At 40.0% G+C, this 17,867-nt stretch overlaps 1 protein-coding gene across 10 annotated transcripts in view; it reads left to right on the top strand.

The window, feature by feature from the left end:
* Positions 1-17,867, top strand: part of Taf6 (TBP-associated factor 6) — a 129,499-nt gene that overhangs the window by 52,331 nt on the left and 59,301 nt on the right. For all 10 annotated transcript variants that reach the window (XR_010861556.2, XR_010861557.2, XM_067158175.2 and 7 more), the window contains 3 exons: positions 8,775-9,009; positions 11,399-11,547; positions 14,319-14,574. Coding sequence is in view for 8 of the 10 variants with exons in the window: in XM_067158175.2 (XP_067014276.1) it covers positions 8,775-9,009; positions 11,399-11,547; positions 14,319-14,574 (640 nt within the window). In the remaining 2 variants the exon portion in view is untranslated. The remainder of the gene's footprint in view (positions 1-8,774; positions 9,010-11,398; positions 11,548-14,318; positions 14,575-17,867) is intronic.

The raw sequence follows: 17,867 nt of genomic DNA, 5'->3' as shown, positions 1-17,867 counted from the left end.
ATACGGTAGCTTAGGTAAATAGACAAGTTTATTTTGGTTACTTCAGTCGCAATGTTAGTTGTGTGGAGAGTGTCTTAGATGGAGGACTGTAAGTATACTGGGAATCAAAATAGAAGTGTTAAATAATCTATTTTGTCTCACTTAGTACCTGTTTCTTTAATTTTTCATATTTTTTGTGTAATTTATTGAACTTATAGTGCCTTTCAAAGTGCCTGTTTTAAGCATTTTTTAGTGCCTGTAAATGTGCATCCCACTTATGAGTTAACTTAGAAATCATTTAAATGGCCCAGCAGTGAGGTTGGAAACTTGCTAACCTATAAAAAGTTATATAAAATCAAACAGTAAAGGTTTCTTTCTGATACTTCTTATTAATAACAGCACACACTTTACGTTGGAGCAAACAGCACATTTTTTGGTGACATTCTTTCTCTTTCCTGTTGGGAGAGCATCCAAACCTTTAAACTTCTTTCTGTCACTATTGTTCGGTTGTATCGCCATATATGCATTGGTTTTGTCAGAAATTTTTGTCAAACAAAAGTGTGTGTATATTTCAGACTCGTTAACTCTACTATAGGCTACTCTGTAAATGTGTGAGTTCGTGCCCAGTTTCAGTCTCTCCAGTACTATTATCGGTATTGTCAGAATTTACTTCAAACACTGTACCCTCATCACTAAACTTGTTGCCTCCAGAACCACTGTCTAAAATATTGTCTACATAGATTTCTTATTGCCGTGCGGTTAGGGGCGCACAGCTGTGAGCTAGCATCCGGGAAATACCACGTTCGAAGCCCACTATCAGCAGCCCTGAAGATGGTTTTCCTTTTCACACGAGGCAAATGCTGGGGCGGTAACTGAATGAAAGCCAAGGCCACTTCCTTCCCACTCCTAGGCCTTTCCTTTTGTAAGGTGCCCTTTTGAATAAACGAAAATCAACAAGAAGTTGTTTTCTACCTGCTCGTCTGCCTCGCGCACCGCTATCATCACGTTCCCGCTACACACTGAGCTGGCTCTGTTTCCAGCCGTTTCTTTGCCACATCACCTATGACGTCATCAAACTTTCTTGATGCTTGCTTTCTGTTCGAGGACATTCCTCCTGTCAAATTAGTCCAGCTTCGATTGTGGTTTGGTGTGGAGGCACTCGGCCTGTAGTCTGTGTTCTGTACACATACTCTTATTTTTCCATCCAACTGGAAAAATTCATTCTGTGTGAGAACTGGGTGAGCTAACCTAGGGCTCTCTAAGGACTAGGTATGCTCGCCCGCCATTATGGTTCATTCCTGCACTAGGTTGGTTAGGCAGGTGGCCGTCCCAGGCTTGTATATCCCCCTTTTTTTTACTGTTCTCCACGCTAGGAAATAATGCTAAATTAACATTCTGTAAAAATACTCATTCTCAGTATTACTCAAACGGTTACTCAACATAAATATTAGTATATTTCGTAAATTATTGTGTAATTTTTACTCGAGACGGTGATTGCAAAAGCGAGGTCGTTGATAATTAGCCTTTTAATAAACAAACAAACTAGGCATGTACTCCCACTGGAGAAATATTAGAAAAAGTAGCTTTCTGATAAATCGTTTTTTTAAATTATTATTATATTATTGATAAGTAGAATAGGTTGTTCGTAAGCTATGCGCCGTGGTACCGTCAAATGAAATGAGGGACACCATGGTATTGATATAGGCTACTGTCATTCTTAAATCGTGGAATTTGACGTGGTAATCGGTCAGTGTCGAAGATATATAAATTGTGATAGAAGATTTTGATACCGGTACCATAGGGCCTATGATCTCAGTCGGTATTTCATACTTGCGTGAAATTGATTCAGCGCTATTTTCAAGCTTGTCGAAATAATAAGGAAAATATTCTTCGAACAAACATAACGCTGAAATGTGATTTACGAATACGAACACACCCAAGTAACTGATTTCTTGTCCGCCTCCGTAGTGTAACGGTTAGTGTTATTAGCTGCCGTCCTCGGAGGCCCGGGTTCGATTCCCGGTACCTACTGCTAGGAATTTAAAAACTGGCAGGGGGGCTGGTATGTGATTGAAATGGTACCTGCAGCTCACCTCCAATGGGGGTGTGCCTGAAAAGAGCTGCACCACCTCAGGATGAGGACACGAGTTTACTTACTTACTACTGATTTCTTTAAGTTTCTTTCTTTCTTCTAAAATTTAGTCCCTTTTTAATTTACCAGTATTTAAAAAAATACATTCGATGTGTAAAACAATTTTTGGTGAGTGTTATGTACCTCATCAGCTTATGCAGTTGTAATGGACAGAGGATTTTCGTTTATTCAACCGAACATTCATAAAAGAAATGTTATTATAAATTGCATTCGGGAAGAAAATAGGAATAGAGTAAGCCTAACTGCTATAGCTGAATATTCTCTCTCAACCTGAAGTATTGCACTGATAATCATTTACCAGTGAATTGTAAGGGGAGTGACCCACGAGCTGTGGTGAATATTGAAAATATTTGACTTTGGCAAAGTTTACTTTATTTTTTTAAGGAGATTTCTCTGGTTTGAGGGGAAGTAGCATGATTTCTCAACACGACTCACCTCATTAAACTTCAAAGGGTTGCAACATTGGTTAACTTGCTCAGGTAGCACATGCGACCAAGCGATCGCTCGTAGGAGAAACTCGAGTTTGATCACATGGCCCATTGCGCATGTATGAACCAAAATGGTGGCTAAGCATACCCATCTTATAGAGCCTTAAGCTAACCAACTCATGTTGGTGAAATCCCTGTCGCCCTTCAGGCTTCTATAAAATCTTCTTTTGCTGATCTGTGTTCGCTATCTCAGTGTGAGAACTTATCTCCTGTTATACCAAAATTAACTTTGCGGAACACTACTTTACGACAGGATGTGATAAAAAAAGCTACATTCTATTCAGATTCACCTAATTTAAATCTGTGCACCATATTCTTGTGCTTTCTCTTATTTTAAGTGCAGCTGTTATGCAGGATTCAATCTCCTTTTTCCCTGCCTCTCCCCTTCCTTTCCTGTTGGTTTCTTGAGGATAGATGTCTCTTTTATTGTGTGTTTTCACTTGAAGAATGTTTTTTAAACACCCTAGAGGTGTAATTTAATTGTGGCCTTAATCTCTAAATATTTGTTGCCAAGTTTGTAAAAAACCTCGTTATGCACTCTAGTCACCGTTATTGTATTACTATTCTCTAAGAGTTGAAAATGTTTTCTCAGATCAAAATATATGTGTTGTAACGTGTTATTTTTTTAAAAAGAATTCGCCTGTTCTACTGGTATTTTCTTTATTTGATTGTTCTCATAAAATTATATACTACCACGGAATCCTCTCGGCTTCCACTGCTTCTCTGCTCTGCCTTTGCTGTTATTGACTTCCTTTACAATACTTGAAAAACAAAAGGCCTTTTACATTTATGATAACTGTTGACCTACTTGATCGGTTTGGCAGCCTTTGTCTCACACAGCATTCCACACTGAATAAGTCATATTCATTTGAATAATATATATAGACAACATTAAAACAAACAAAAATCTCAAAATGTCAGTCTTATGTTAATTTTAAGGACACTTCCTCTAAAGCATTACTTTGTCAATTTATGTATTTTTCATCTAAACAGTGTCATGTGGCTGAAGATGTTGATAATATACGAAACATGTACCAATTTTAACCATTAAATTGCCTTAAGCAATCATTGTATCGACTAGGTGGAAAATAAATAAATACTTGGTTGTGAATCTATTGAAGTGCGATACGGACCATGAAGCTGATTTTAAGTAAAGCAAGTTGTAAAGAAATAAAATAAGAAAACGAGAATAAAGAGTGTTGTTTCTCGACCAAGATGCGTGGGGTGCAATTTAGGTTGGGTTTTTTTTTTCTGAAGTCATAAATCTACATTTCACTCCAGAATGCATACAAGAGACATCTGTGGGTTAGGGCGTCCCCTGCTAAAAGCGACGCGCAGCTCTTCAGGTGCTGGGGGAACTGTGAAAAATGGGCAACAGCACCAAACTACATCAAAATTGCAACAGTTAATGTACTGACACTGACGGGAATGACAGAAGAACTGGTTGACTTCATGATAGAAAAAGATATAGCTATACTTGGACTGTGCGAGACCAAGAAGAGGGGTACAGGGGAGATCCCTCTGAGAGAAGAATACAGGCTGTATTACAGCAGAGGACCTGAAGCAAAAAATGGAGTGGCCATCATACTTAAAAGAGAAATCCAAGAATATCTGGAATATACAAAGTACCTCAGCGATAGGATGATGATGATGAGACTCCAGTTTGACAATGGCGTGAAAGATCTATTTCAGTTGTATGCTCCACAAACTGGTTGCATAGATGAACATCTAGAGGACTTCTTAGAGGAAGTGGAGAGAGATAGAAGATAAGGAAGTACTATTGATGGGAGATCTAAATGCACAAGTTGGAATGGAAAGACAAGGAAAGGAAGATGTTGTAGGGCCCTTTGGATATGGAAATGTAAATCCAGAAGGCGAGTTGTTGGTGGATTTTTGCATGAGGAATCAAATGATTGTTGGAAACACCTGGTTTAGGAAGAAGAACAGTCAGAAGATTACAAGGTATGGCTGGGGAGACAGACGAACAAAGACCATGATTGATTATATAATCATAGAGAAAGAACACCGGAAGAACCTTGTAGATGTAACAGCCATGCCTGAAGAAGCCTTTGGTGGAGATCATAGAGTTGTGATAGGAAAATTGAAAGTTGGAAAGATTGAAAAAACCCAATTAAGAAGAGAGAAAAAAATTAAAGTATGGAAGTTGAAGGAGAAAAGCATACAAGAAGAATTTCAAAGGGAAATAATACCCATGGTACCCAGGACAGAGGTGGGGAATGTTGAAGAGGAATGGAAAAGATTTAAGGAAGCACTGGTTGGATGTGCAGAAAAGGTGTGCGGTAGAACATCAGGAAATGTGAAAGACAAAGAAACATACTGGTGGAATGATAGGATAAAGATTAATGTGAAGGAAAAGAAAATGGCATGGAAAGCATGGAAAACATCTAAGACTGAAGAAAGTAGAAGAAAATATGTGGAGGCAAAGAATTTGGCCAAGAAAGTAGTGGAGGAAGAAAAGAGGAAAAGCTGGGCCTTATTCACGCAGAAATTGAGAGATGATACACAGGGCAGCAAGAAATTACTGTATGGTATCTTAAGAAACAAAAAGAGAGATCAAGTAAACACCAGATTTGTGAAGGATGAAGGTGGCATTATTTTAACAAAGCCAGAAGAAATAAGAAAGAGATGGAGAGAGTATTTTCAGAAGCTGCTGAACATAAGAACGGATGACAGTCATTCAATGGACGAGCAGGGAAGGGAATTAGTTGATGAAGAAATGGATAAAGAAATTACAATGAATGAAATTGAAATGGCAGTAAGAAAGATGAAGAATGGAAAAACTGCTGGAATAGATGAAATTTCAGTGGAGATGATAAAGGCAGCTGGAGCTGTGGGCCTGCAGTGGACATATCGGGTTCTCAGGAATGTCTGGGAGAATAAGGAGGTCCCTGAGGATTGGCAAAAAGGAATAATCATCCCAATTTTCAAGAAAGCTGATAAGAAAGTTTTGAAGAACTACAGGGGAATTACTCTAATAGCCCATGTTGCTAAGATAATGGAAAGGATACTGGAAAGTAGAATAAGGTTGAGGGTTGAGAATCAGATACAGGAAAATCAGTTTGATTTCAGAAGTGGAAGGTTAACAATAGACCCCATTTTCATTATGAGACAACTAATAGAAAAGCATTGGGAGTACGGGAATGATATGGTGATGACATTCATTGATATTGAAAAGGCATATGACAGTGTCCCTAGGACGAAAGTTTGGGACATTCTGGTGCAAAAAGGAATTGGACAGGGATTAATAAAAATGATCATGGCATTGTAAAAGGAATGTTGTAGTTGCGTGCAAACACAAGTTGGCAGGACAAGTTGGTTCAAAATAGCTAGTGGGCTGAGACAGGGAAGAGTTCTATCACCAATCCTGTTTCCAGTAGTAATGGATGACATCATGAGAACAGCAAAAGCAGCATATGGAGGAAGAGAAATGAACATGATGTTATTTGCAGATGATATTGTGATTTGGGGAGAAGACAACAGGAAGGTTCAAGAACAGTTGAATGTGGTGAATGGGAAGATCGAAGAATGTGGATTGAAAATAAGTGTAGAAAAGAGTAAAACTCTTGTTATGACTAGAGGGGAGAAAGAAGGGAAAGGTCAGATTAGACTTGCAGACAAGCCCCTGGAAGTAGTGGAAACGTTTAAATACCTGGGGAGTGAATTAATGGAGAATGCTGAGATTAGTAAAAGGATTCAAGCTGGAAGTTGTTTCTATCATAGTGTAAGAAACATATTATGGGACAAAGATGTGCCAATGGAAGCAAAGGATACTATGTACAAGATGTATTACGTACCCATAACAACTTACGGAGGAAACTTGGGCAATGACAAAGAAGGATGAGAGTCGAATACAGGCAGCCGAAATGAAATTCTTGAGGAGTATGATACAGAAGAGTAGAAGAGACAAAATAAAGAATGAGAAAATCCGGGAAGAAATTGGAGTGGAAAAAATTAATGATAGAATAGAGAAGAGCCGACTAAGATGGTTTGGGCACGTAAAGCGAATGAGCGACGAAAGAATGCCAAAAAAGGTGATGGAAATGCAAATCCAAGGAAGGAGAGGCCGTGGACGACCACGATTGAGATGGAAGGATACCATCCAACGCAGCATTATAGAAAGAAACCTGGACTGGGACACAGTGTTGGAGGAGGAGTGGTGGAAAGACCAAAGAAAGTGGAGAGGAACCATATTTTCCCCTACCCGGCTACAGCTGGATAAAGGGAAATGATGATGATGATGATGATGATGATGAGCACTGCAGGCTGTGCTGTTACAACATGGCATGACCACAGCTCGCCAAATGACATGATTGGGTTAATCACCGTGATTATAATTTTCCATGTTTTACTGGTATATACTGCACTTGGCAAGACAATCCTCTTGAAGAATTTTATTGTTGTGCTGTGGTTGTCACTGACCAAACTGTACGCATACACGGAAATACAACTGACGTCAATCCTGGATTGGTGGCAATAATATTGCCAGGATACGGGAACTGTGGCCTGGCCTCAGGCTGTTATGGACCTGCTCTCTTGAGTTCAACCAGTCTGCATGAACCGTACACTGGGGCACGGAGTACCCCACAAATGAAACACGTATTTTACACACTCAGACTTACGATTTGTTTTAAAATCTCATAAAATCAGGCAAATGGATTATTTTCAATACCTTAATATACATTTGCAAATGTCCGGCTCCATGACTAAATGGTTAGCGTGCTGGCCTTTGGTCACAGGGGTCCTGGGTTCGATTACCGGCAGGGTCAGGAATTTTAACCATCATTGGTTAATTTCGCCGGCACGGGGGCTGGCTGTATGTGTCGTCTTCATCATCATTACATCCTCATCATGACGAGCAGGCCCCCTACGGGCATCAAATCAAAAGACCAGCACCTGGCGAGCTGAACTTGTCCTCTGACACTCCCGGCACTAAAAGCCATACGCCAGTTTTTTTAAAATTTGCAAATTAGAACACCTATATAATTGCTGGTAGTGAAATAAAATAAAAAGATCAATTTGGGAAAAAATTCTACCTGTTGGCTTTTGGTGCTACTACAAGGTTCACTTTGCAAAATTTGGGCACAACTCCAGCATATGGCTTTCGCATACAAGTACCTTTCGCTCATTGCAGCTAATAGTGATTTTAGACTCTTCGGATAGTCCTTACATATTCCACACCTGAAATCAACTGATCTGGGCTGACTGGGTGTCGTAAATACAATTTTCAATGCAATAGAAAGACGCATTCCTTTGTGTGTAGATGGGATTTTCAGTCCTCATCGTATGCAAGATGTCATTAATTCTTCTGTCAACGTGAAAATAAATTCATCTGAAGCACGAAGGGAAAATATATATTTTATCACATCTGGTTCAACAACGTATATTTCCATCATCATATAGAGCATCGTCAAAATCATCAAGGATCTTAGGCTCACATCGATATGATTCTGGTAAAATCAGTTCACCGCTTTCAAAAAATCAATTTTAAACACACTTAATCCAAAGAACAAGGGCACATGTTAAAAAAGTATGAAAAGCCAAACTGGCTACAAAGAAATAAAGTTTCATTAACCATACACCGGGAAACTGTATGCTCGAAACATATGTTTTGATATACAAGCAGTCGTCACTCATTAGAATTAGCTCACGACCTGAGAAGGTATGGTGGTGAAAGAAAAGTCGTGGAGGTAGGAGATTATAGGGGTTGCAAACACCAAATTACTATGAATTAAAAATTTTCTGAGTGGACGGTTCCAAGGTTAACCGTACTTACATGTAAGCTTCAATATCAAAGCTGATTTATATGATGAATGCTTTAATTTAACTTCGAATTTGAAAGATCTTGCCACATATCGACTTCTTAAGTAGGTACTGTTGTTCGATTAATGTGACATTATTTTTTGTAATAAAAATTTCCCCTGGACTTCATATCCCCTTTCCGAGAATTCTTTGTGATTTCAAAGATATTCTTCACCCTGGGTTATTTCTAGAGTTTGTTTGATAGGCTTTGTGAACCTGCTGTATATTATATTTTTGTGCCAGCTTTCACAAGGTGGAGTTTGATTGAGACATTGTATGCTGTCTTTCTTGTAGATGTGGGCTGGCGTGTTGTGTAAACATGTGTTTGTGTGCAGTTACACGAGCTGATCCCTTCGGTGGCGACGTGCATCGTGAGCAAGCAGCTATGCATGCGGCCAGAGCTGGACAACCACTGGGCGCTGCGAGACTTTGCTTCGCGGCTCATGGCTCAGATCTGCAAGAACTTCAACACCTCTACCAACAACGTGCAGACCAGGGTGACGCGCATGTTCAGCATGGCTCTGCGCAACGAGCAGGTGCCGCTCTCCTCGCTGTACGGTGCCGTCGAAGGTGCGGCTCTCTTACTTAGAGAAGTATTTTCAGTAAATATGTTGAAAGTGTGTGTCAACGTCCACGTGACTACGACCGGTGCCGTTTGTGATGATCTCGCCATATCCTTTCCCTTCCAACAATCAGAACAGGACCCGCTGGGTCACAAGCGACACACAGACAGTGTTATCAACAGCTTGTATACTCTGTCGAGGTCATAGTTACTGTAAACCCTCTTGCACTCAGCCTATATGCAGGGGTTTGCTCAAAGCAGCTCAAACTAATTTTTGTAATTTTGCAAGCAAATTACAAAAAATCAACACGTAAACAGTTTGACACATGTTAAAATAAAATAAAATCTCAATAATATAGGAAATTATGAGCATTTCAGAAATGAATATACCTTGGACGTATTATTATTGGTAAAGTCAGAAAAAATCAACTTTGAAAATAATTTTTGAAAAGTAAATAATGGGTTCAATGATAGAAAGATCAGACATTATTGTGTCTTTCTTTTTTTACTGTTAAACCCCAAAGAAAGATCATTTAATTCTGAATAATTTGTATCAGCATGATGTGTGTGCTAAGCCTCTGTGGCTCAGGTGGCAGCGCACCGGCCTATCACTACTGGATACCTTGTTTCAAATTCTGGTCATTCCCTGTGAGATTTGTGCTGGACAAAAAGGAGGCGGAACAGGTTTTTCTCCGGATACTCCGTTTTTCCCTATCATCTTTCATTCCAGGAACACTCTCCATTAACATTTCATTTCATCTGTCGGTCATTTATCATTGCCCCAGAGTAGCGTGACAGGCTTCGGCAGCTGGCACATTTCCTATCCTCGCCGCTAGATGCGGCTTCATTCATTGCAGTCCTGACCCCGTTGAATTAATGGAAACAGGCTGTGGATTTTCATGCTTATGATGTGTGTGCTGCAATTCACTCATGAAGTACTCCACAAAGTCCTGTACACATAACTCATCGATGTCAGGTTCTTCACGGTCCGATGCGCACTGAGCAGCTGTGACTTTGCGGAAATCTTCGGAAGTAAACTAGTCGTTTCCCATGTAATGGGAATCACTTCCGACAGAAAAGTCACTGTTGCTGTCTAGATCATCTGAAAATTAAAGGATATCAGAATCATTCGGCTTTGAACATGGTCCAGCCATAATTGATTATTTTAACCATGTTGGTTCAATCTTGTCTATATTGACTTATATTCAATTTCTATAAAACACTTCTCCACCTTGTCGATACTTAACATTTTATTATAATTATCTACCGAACATGTTGCCTTTGCTAGCGAGATGTAGCGTTTACACTGCACTTTGTCTTCTGGTATGGGCTAGAACAAATTTGTTACTTTTATTGACGTGTCTCAGTCTCATCCTTGGCTTTGACAATATAAAAGTGACCGAGGTATGTGTGATGCTAGTAGTACCAGTCCCTGTTATGAATGGTACGAAAAAATCACTCATAGGGTCAGTTGGTGCATGCATTTCAGAGGGCTTGGCAGACTGATATGTGAACAACTTCTGGCTTGGTGAGGAAAGCAACGAGAAACTACCTCACTCCTCATTTCCCTAGTATGCCTCTTCAGTGACACCTAGGCTATGACAGCTGTTGGCGGAACTGTGGAGGAAAAAACCCAGCCTTCGGGCTGAATACCCATCAACAACTGTACGTTTCGAGAGCTACTGCACTCTTCTTCAGCGGTGCCAAAACATCAGACTAAATCCTTGGACTTGATGCATTTTTTACAAATACAATCATCAACAGAACAAATTATACATAAATATTGAAATCATTAAAATATTTTTTTGTGTCATAATTTCAAATCATAAAATGAATGAAACCTATTAAATTAGTCACTATATACTAAAACTTAAAATCTTCTCTGCTCTTGAAACTTAAGTCCTTATTTATACCTAAAAAAGAAATAAAATGTTTCTTTGGGTCTAAATTCACCATATGTTTCTATCAGGAAACGATGACTTTCCACAGCCTTTTTCTTTTGATTAAATAAGAAAAGCAATGCGTGCCGCAAATGTTCTTTTCTTTAGGCACAAACATTGACACGATCACTGAACAATAAAACACAGACGCTAGTGTTTGGCGGACTCAACTTGTGTGTGTTGGTAGGTTAATGTCAGACGAACAAAGTGACGTATGTGTCAAATTCATACGCTGTGTACTGTTCGCTGGAGCCATCTCTTAATGGAAAGACGTATGCATACACCTGGTAAAAGGGAGCACATTGACAGGTCAGACAAGGACAAACACATTGAGTTGTTTGCATGTCTCAGAAAATAGTTGCGGCTGAACTCTTCATAGCAAAAGACTAGTGTTTTCTTTTTGTAAAACATGCCTTGTAAAGTGGCATTTGATTTTTACACTATGTTGTGCTTGCAGGTTTGTCGGAGCTGGGGACTGAAGTGACGAAAGTCTTCATCCTGCCCCGAGTGAAGGAGATATCGGAACGCATCGAACACGCACTAGAGGGTCCCATACTGAGCAATATCGACAAAATTGCAGCTGGTCACATCAAACATTTACTTGTGGTAAGTCTGAGATCACTTTCAGATCTTATTTAGATCCTAACTTGTACCACAGGAAGAAAACCCTCTCTGATTGTTATGAAATGAGACATAGCCTTTGTAATCTATAGTCAAAAATCCTCTAGAAAATTCTAAGCAGGGAACACATCATGACTGGGCGCCGATCATTACCCCTAGAATCGTCACCTCAATTACGATTAAGATTTGTCCTTCATCGTCATCCTCCTGTTCCTTTTCCCTTATCCGGCTCCTACCGGGTCAGCGCGTTTATACCACTTCTCCGCCTTGAAGATGCTTTTCCGTGGTTTCCCATTTTCACACCAGGCAGATGTTAAGGCTGTACCTTAAATGAGGCCACGGCCACTTTCTTCACACTGCTAGCCCTTTCCTATCCCATTGTCGCCATAAGATCTGTCTGTGTCGGTAATGCAAATTGTAGATGATGATGATGATTATTAATATTGTTGTTGTCATTATTATTATTATTTTTTTGATTCGTTGTACCCAAATGTGGAGCGCGTTTGAACTTATTTTGCACAGTGTTTCTTCTTCTTTTCTTCCCAATATCTCTTCATTTTTTCACTGTGTTCCTTTCTCCGTGTTTCTGTCCAGCCTGTATTTTTTCTTGTTGGTTTCTCTGCAAATTTATGTTTGTTTACTAAGCTTCTAAATTTCATTCTATCTTGAATGGTTTCGTCCTCAATACCCATTGCTTGTAGATCTTCATGAATTTCTGCTAACCAATTGTTGCGGATTTTCAGGGTTAGAGCTAGATGTAGAATTTTCTTTATCAGCCTGTTGTTATCCATTCTGTGTAGGTGTCCGTAGAATTTTAGTTGTCTCTTTCTGATAGTATCTGTGATTTTTTTTTTTTTTTTGTGAATTGAAAAATTTCGTGTGGTTTCTTTTTTATCCAAATTCCATTTTCGAACTTTGGTCCTAGGATTTTTTTGAGAATTTTCCTCTCTTGTTTCTCAATGCTTTTCATTTGTGACCTGCCGCCAATGATCAGTGTTTCAGATGTATAAAATGCCTCTGGTTTGATGACTGTATTGTAGTGTCGTAATTTTGCTCTTTTTATTTTTTAAAATTTTTTTTTAATACATCTTTTGTTGTATCTGTTCCATGTGATTTTGTAAGCGCTTTGCAATTTAGCAGTTCTTTCTTTGTTAGCTTCCTGATTTAACCCTGCTGGCTGAATAATTTCACCTAGATACTTGAATTTGTAGAAGTCTCCATGGCTCAGACCGCAGCGCGTCGGCCTCTCACCGCTGGATACCGTGGATCAAATCCCAGTGCTCCACGTGAGATTTGTGCTGGACAAAGCGGAGGCAGGACAGGTTTTTCTCCGGGTACTCCGGTTTTCCCTGTCATCTTTCATTCCAGCAACACTCTCCATTCTCATTTCATAGCATCTATCAGTCATTAATATATCACTTTGGGAGTGGCGACCCCATCGTACTAACAGCCTATATATGCTTCATTCATTACATTCCTGACCCGGTCAATGACTGGAAAACAGGTTGTAGGTTTTAATTTTCACTTGAATTTGTCTACTTGGGAAATTATTCCACATTTGGTGATTAATGGTTGATTGTCAAATCTTGATTTAGTTCCTTCCATAAACTGCGTCTTTTCAAATGAAATTTGAAGTCAGGTTTTTGCGGCTATTTCATGCAATTTTTCTATGGAGTGGATCGCTTCTTGTCTGTTGTTCGAAAGGATCGCAAGGTCATCTGCGAAAGCTAAGCAATCAAGGTGAATTTTGTCTTTAAGAAGTCTGCCAATGTTTATACCTTTAGTTTCTTTTCTCCATTCACAAATCACTTTTTCCAAAACTAAATTGAATAGTAGTGGGGATAGTCCATCTCCCTGTCGGACACCAGTTCTGATTTCGAACGGTTCAGAAATTTCTCCCAAGAACTTAACTTTTGATGTTGTGTTGGTCAGAGTTTGTTTAATCAATTCCCTCGTTTTCCTGTCGACTTGAAATTCCTCTGGTATGTTGAACAGGGTCTGCCGATCTTGAAGTCAACAAAGGTGATTACTGTTTGTTTGGTTTTGCAAATCTGTAGTATTGTTTTTAGGTTTAGGATTTGTTCTGCGCAGGATCTCCCTTTTCAGAATCCAGCCTGATAATCTCCGATCAGGTAGAGCCTATTAAGTAGAGCTTTAGAGAAGAGTTTATATACGAGTGAGAGGAGAGAAATTCCTTTGTAGTTATTAATATCTGATTTGTCTCCTTTCTTGTGAAGTGGGTGAATCAATGCACATTTCCAATCCTCCAGAATTTCTTCAGAAAACCAGATGTCCTGTAAGATTTTTTGAATACTCTGGGCCAGTTTGTCACCACCAATTTTCAACATCATTATTATTATTATTATTATTATTATTATTATTATTATTATTATTATTATTATTATTATTATTATTATTATTATTATTATTCTTTTAAAGCCTCTTTGTACCACTTCAGTCAATCATTTTCTGGCCATCTTCTACAATATTGCCCAGTAACTTTTCATTTGTTCTCATCTTTTCTTTTGTTCCCCATCTGTAGATACCCTTTTCATTGAATTTTACTGTTATTATGTTTAACTTTTTAATTTATGAATTAGCCCATTTAGGACTTACAGGAGTTTGTTTGCCTCCCTTTGTATCTCTATTTCCTTCATTCTTCAGCAGTGGGCTTCTCTCTCTTTTTTAGGTATGATCTTATTTATACAGCTTTGTTATTCCGTTTATGCCATACTTCTCCTTCTCTGACATTGCAGAAAGTACTGGTCCCACTTCTGAAATCCCAAAGGCAGCCACCTGATTACCTGGACGACTACAGAGCCGAGTACGGTTATCTCGGCCCCGCTCTCCATGCAGCCGTCGTAAAGGCCCGCACGCAGCCTCCTCCGTCGTCCACGTCAGGACCGGGCAGCACTCCGGGTGCCGGCCTGGCAGTTTCCGGTGCCACTACAGTCATGGCCAACATGTCGGCGCGTAGTGTCGTCAACCAACCCCCCTCCATTATGCAGAGTGGTAAGTTCTTATCGACATAGCTGCTTCAATTGATATTTATTACACACGTGTAGAAACTACATCAGCACAGTTTGTGAGGTGGTTGTGTCCCGCCTGACCTACAGTTTAGCTTCATGGGTCTTTGACTATTATTTCATTGCTACTCCTATTGATTATTCTGAGTAGCAGGACGTCAACATTTCCATCCTCAAATGGTTGAAACCATTTCTTAAAACCGCACACCTTTCTGCAAAGATAGTACATGTACACTAGTGTCCAATAGTTAAGCATAAGTTACGAGTAAGCAGGGCAACAGGAAATAGACAGCAAATCGCACAACATATGCACCTACCAACCTTATGTGTTCGCTCTGTATAGGAAAGGTGTGTTCCCTGCTTTGACTAGCGGCGTAACCACTAGGTAAAGACAGCCATTGCCTGCGCCCCATATTCCCTCAGTCGTGTTTGCCCTGCTATAGTGTGCGCAGTGTAGCCTCGTGGTGAACGTGACAACATAATGCAGAGGTGCCAACTGTTACGGATCATCCGTAATTATTACGGATTTCCCCTGATGATACGGCATTACGGTCCAAGCGTAAATTATTACAGAAAAGCAACATTATAAGGAAAGTATAATTTCTACGGAAAAAAAGTAAGGAAACAAGGGGAATTAAATCTTTTCGAGCATTGGTACTCGACTCTCTTCGTTTCAAATTTTGTGAGTTGGCAACGATATTTATTCGATCGTCACTTCCTTTTGCTACCCACGAGTGTCGTGAAATTCATTGTGAATGAAGTAACTCTACTCTCCTATTCACTAAAAAATGTAATCTTGTATTATTGCAGTATTAAGTGTACCTGACATTAAGTCTCCCACAGAAGGTGTTTTCAGTGTTAAAAAACAGAATGACTTCAGGCCTACAACAATCACATCTACACTGGAATCGCTTATTGTTCATAAGGTGAAAATGTCCTCACAGGGGGGGAAGAATGCAACGAGAAAAATCCCACACAAAAGCACCTGCTGCGTGGGGAAACAAGTTACCAAGAATGTTTTATGACAGAACTAACTGGTAATGTGAAAATTTATGGTGTAATGGGATATATCTTAGAATAGATTGTTGTTGGGAAGGGCAAAGAGGGTGTCATTATCCAGAAGGTATGAGTGTGCTTTGGATTTGACTGTAAAATTTTTCGGAGGGTAGGGAAGGGGAATTACGGAAAAGCCAATTCAAAGGTTGGCACCTCTGTATAATGGCACGACGACGCCATTTTGACCCCGTTTTTCAGGGTAGAATACTCCTCCACCTGGAAGCAGGCCAGACACAGACCAAAGTCGCTGTATCGTTGAATGTGCCACAAAGTGTCATTTCCAGGCTTTGGAGACGATTTCGAGATACATGAGATGTTAGTCGTAGGCCAGTACCAGGTTGACCAAGGGTAACCACTCCACAGTAGGGCCGATATTTGGCCTTAACCGCCCGACGAAATCAGAGTGTACCTGCAAGACAATTGTTGGCAGAGATTGCAGCCGTCTCAGGGGTTGCCATTTCCCGGCAAACTGTGTACCGGAGGTTCAGAACAGCAGGGCTCTTTGCCCAATGTCCAGCGGTGTGCGTCCCGCTCACTTCAGCACGGAGACAGGTCCGTTTACTGTGGAGCCGTCAACATCGAAACTGGACTATGAATGAATGGAGGCATGTTCTCTTCACAGATGAATCCTGCTTCAGTTTGCAGAACGATTCCCGTCGCACATTAATCTAGAGAGAACCGGATAGCCGATACAACCACAGGAACATCGTGGAACGGGACCAGTATGGTGGTGGTGGCACCTGGTGTGGGGTGGCATCATGTTGAATGGCCATAGGGACCTGCACATCTCCATGGGTGGTCCGAGGAACACTGTTAACGCTCGGAGATATCGGCTCTGTCTATGCAACAAACACGTTCGACATGCTGCTCAAGGTTTAAATTGAAGTGGGTATTCATCTTTATTTATATCACGATCTTACATGATCAAAATAAACTTCCCCGGAACCACCTACTATAAAGTGAATAAGTGCCACTCACATAGACAGCATATAACAGCACAAATTCACTTATCCTGGATGTATACAGACTGGACTATATAACGAACTGCCGGAATTTTAAGAATTTTATATCACAGCAACCACTTGTAACATAATTTTAACTTATCTTATGTATCATTACAGTAATGTATTTTATAATGTGTTAAAGTGTGTTTTAGATGTTTTATGAATATGTATATAATTGTTTAATTTGTACTTAAGGCTGATGATGGCGCATAGATGCCGAAACTAGTACCATTTGACATGTGAATGAATCACAATAAAACGTCATTGTATTGAGTAGGTGGACCTTATAATAATTTCGTGTGGCTATGTCTAGCCGAGTGCAGCCCTTGTAAGGCAGACCCTCCGATAAGGGTGGGCGGCATCTGCCATGTGTAGGTTGCTGCGTGTTATTGTAGTGGAGGATAGTGTTATGTGTGGTGTGTGAGTTGCAGGGATGTTGGGGACAGCACAAACACCCAGCCCCCGGGCCATTGGAATTAACCAATGAAGGTTAAAATCCCCGACCCTGCCGGGAATCGAACCTGGGACCCTCTGAACCGAAGGCCAGTACGCTGACCATTCAGCCAACGAGTCGGACAGGTGGACCTTGAAAGAATTTAAAATACTGTAATCCCGCTTCAGTACGGAACCAAATGAAATTCATAACTATAAATGGCCTCGTTTAGTGATTATGCTTAACTTTTGGACACTAGTGTACATGACTCCACTGTTAAATAATTGAGTGATCAGTGATTGCTATAATTTTTTTGTAAAGGAATTTTATCTTGAAATAGAAAAGTATGTTTTTAAACTTAAAAATTGTTTTTCTAGATATAGTCGTATTTGGGATTTTGGAAATTGAGAAGCTTAATTCCAAGGTGACTTATCCCCAAGATTGTATTTGCCTCAAATGTTAAGCGTAAAACCTTATTTTGATGTTGTAAATGTTGATTTAATTGGGAAAAAGTGGGGTGAGATAGTCAGATGGCATCGTCACTATCTTTTCAGCAACAGAACTGCGGTTTGAATCCCGGCCTAAGCATGTGAGATTTATGAAATGAAAAGCCAGGTTGTGTGATGTTGATGCCAGAATCAGTTTCGCATGATTTCTCAGCCATGTTGAGATTGCAGGAAATGAACTTGCGGATAAAGCTGCAAAGGAAGCGGTACTTTTACCTCCGATGTACTTACTAAAGATATTTGTTCTCAGCTACGTTGAATCATCTTGGCGTCCTGGCTA

This window comes from Anabrus simplex, chromosome 14 (genome assembly GCF_040414725.1).
Source record: "Anabrus simplex isolate iqAnaSimp1 chromosome 14, ASM4041472v1, whole genome shotgun sequence".
In the NCBI taxonomy this organism is placed as follows: domain Eukaryota; kingdom Metazoa; phylum Arthropoda; class Insecta; order Orthoptera; family Tettigoniidae; genus Anabrus; species Anabrus simplex.
The sequence above is the reverse complement of the archived record's forward strand: the minus strand, read 5'-3'. Positions and strand labels throughout refer to the sequence as shown.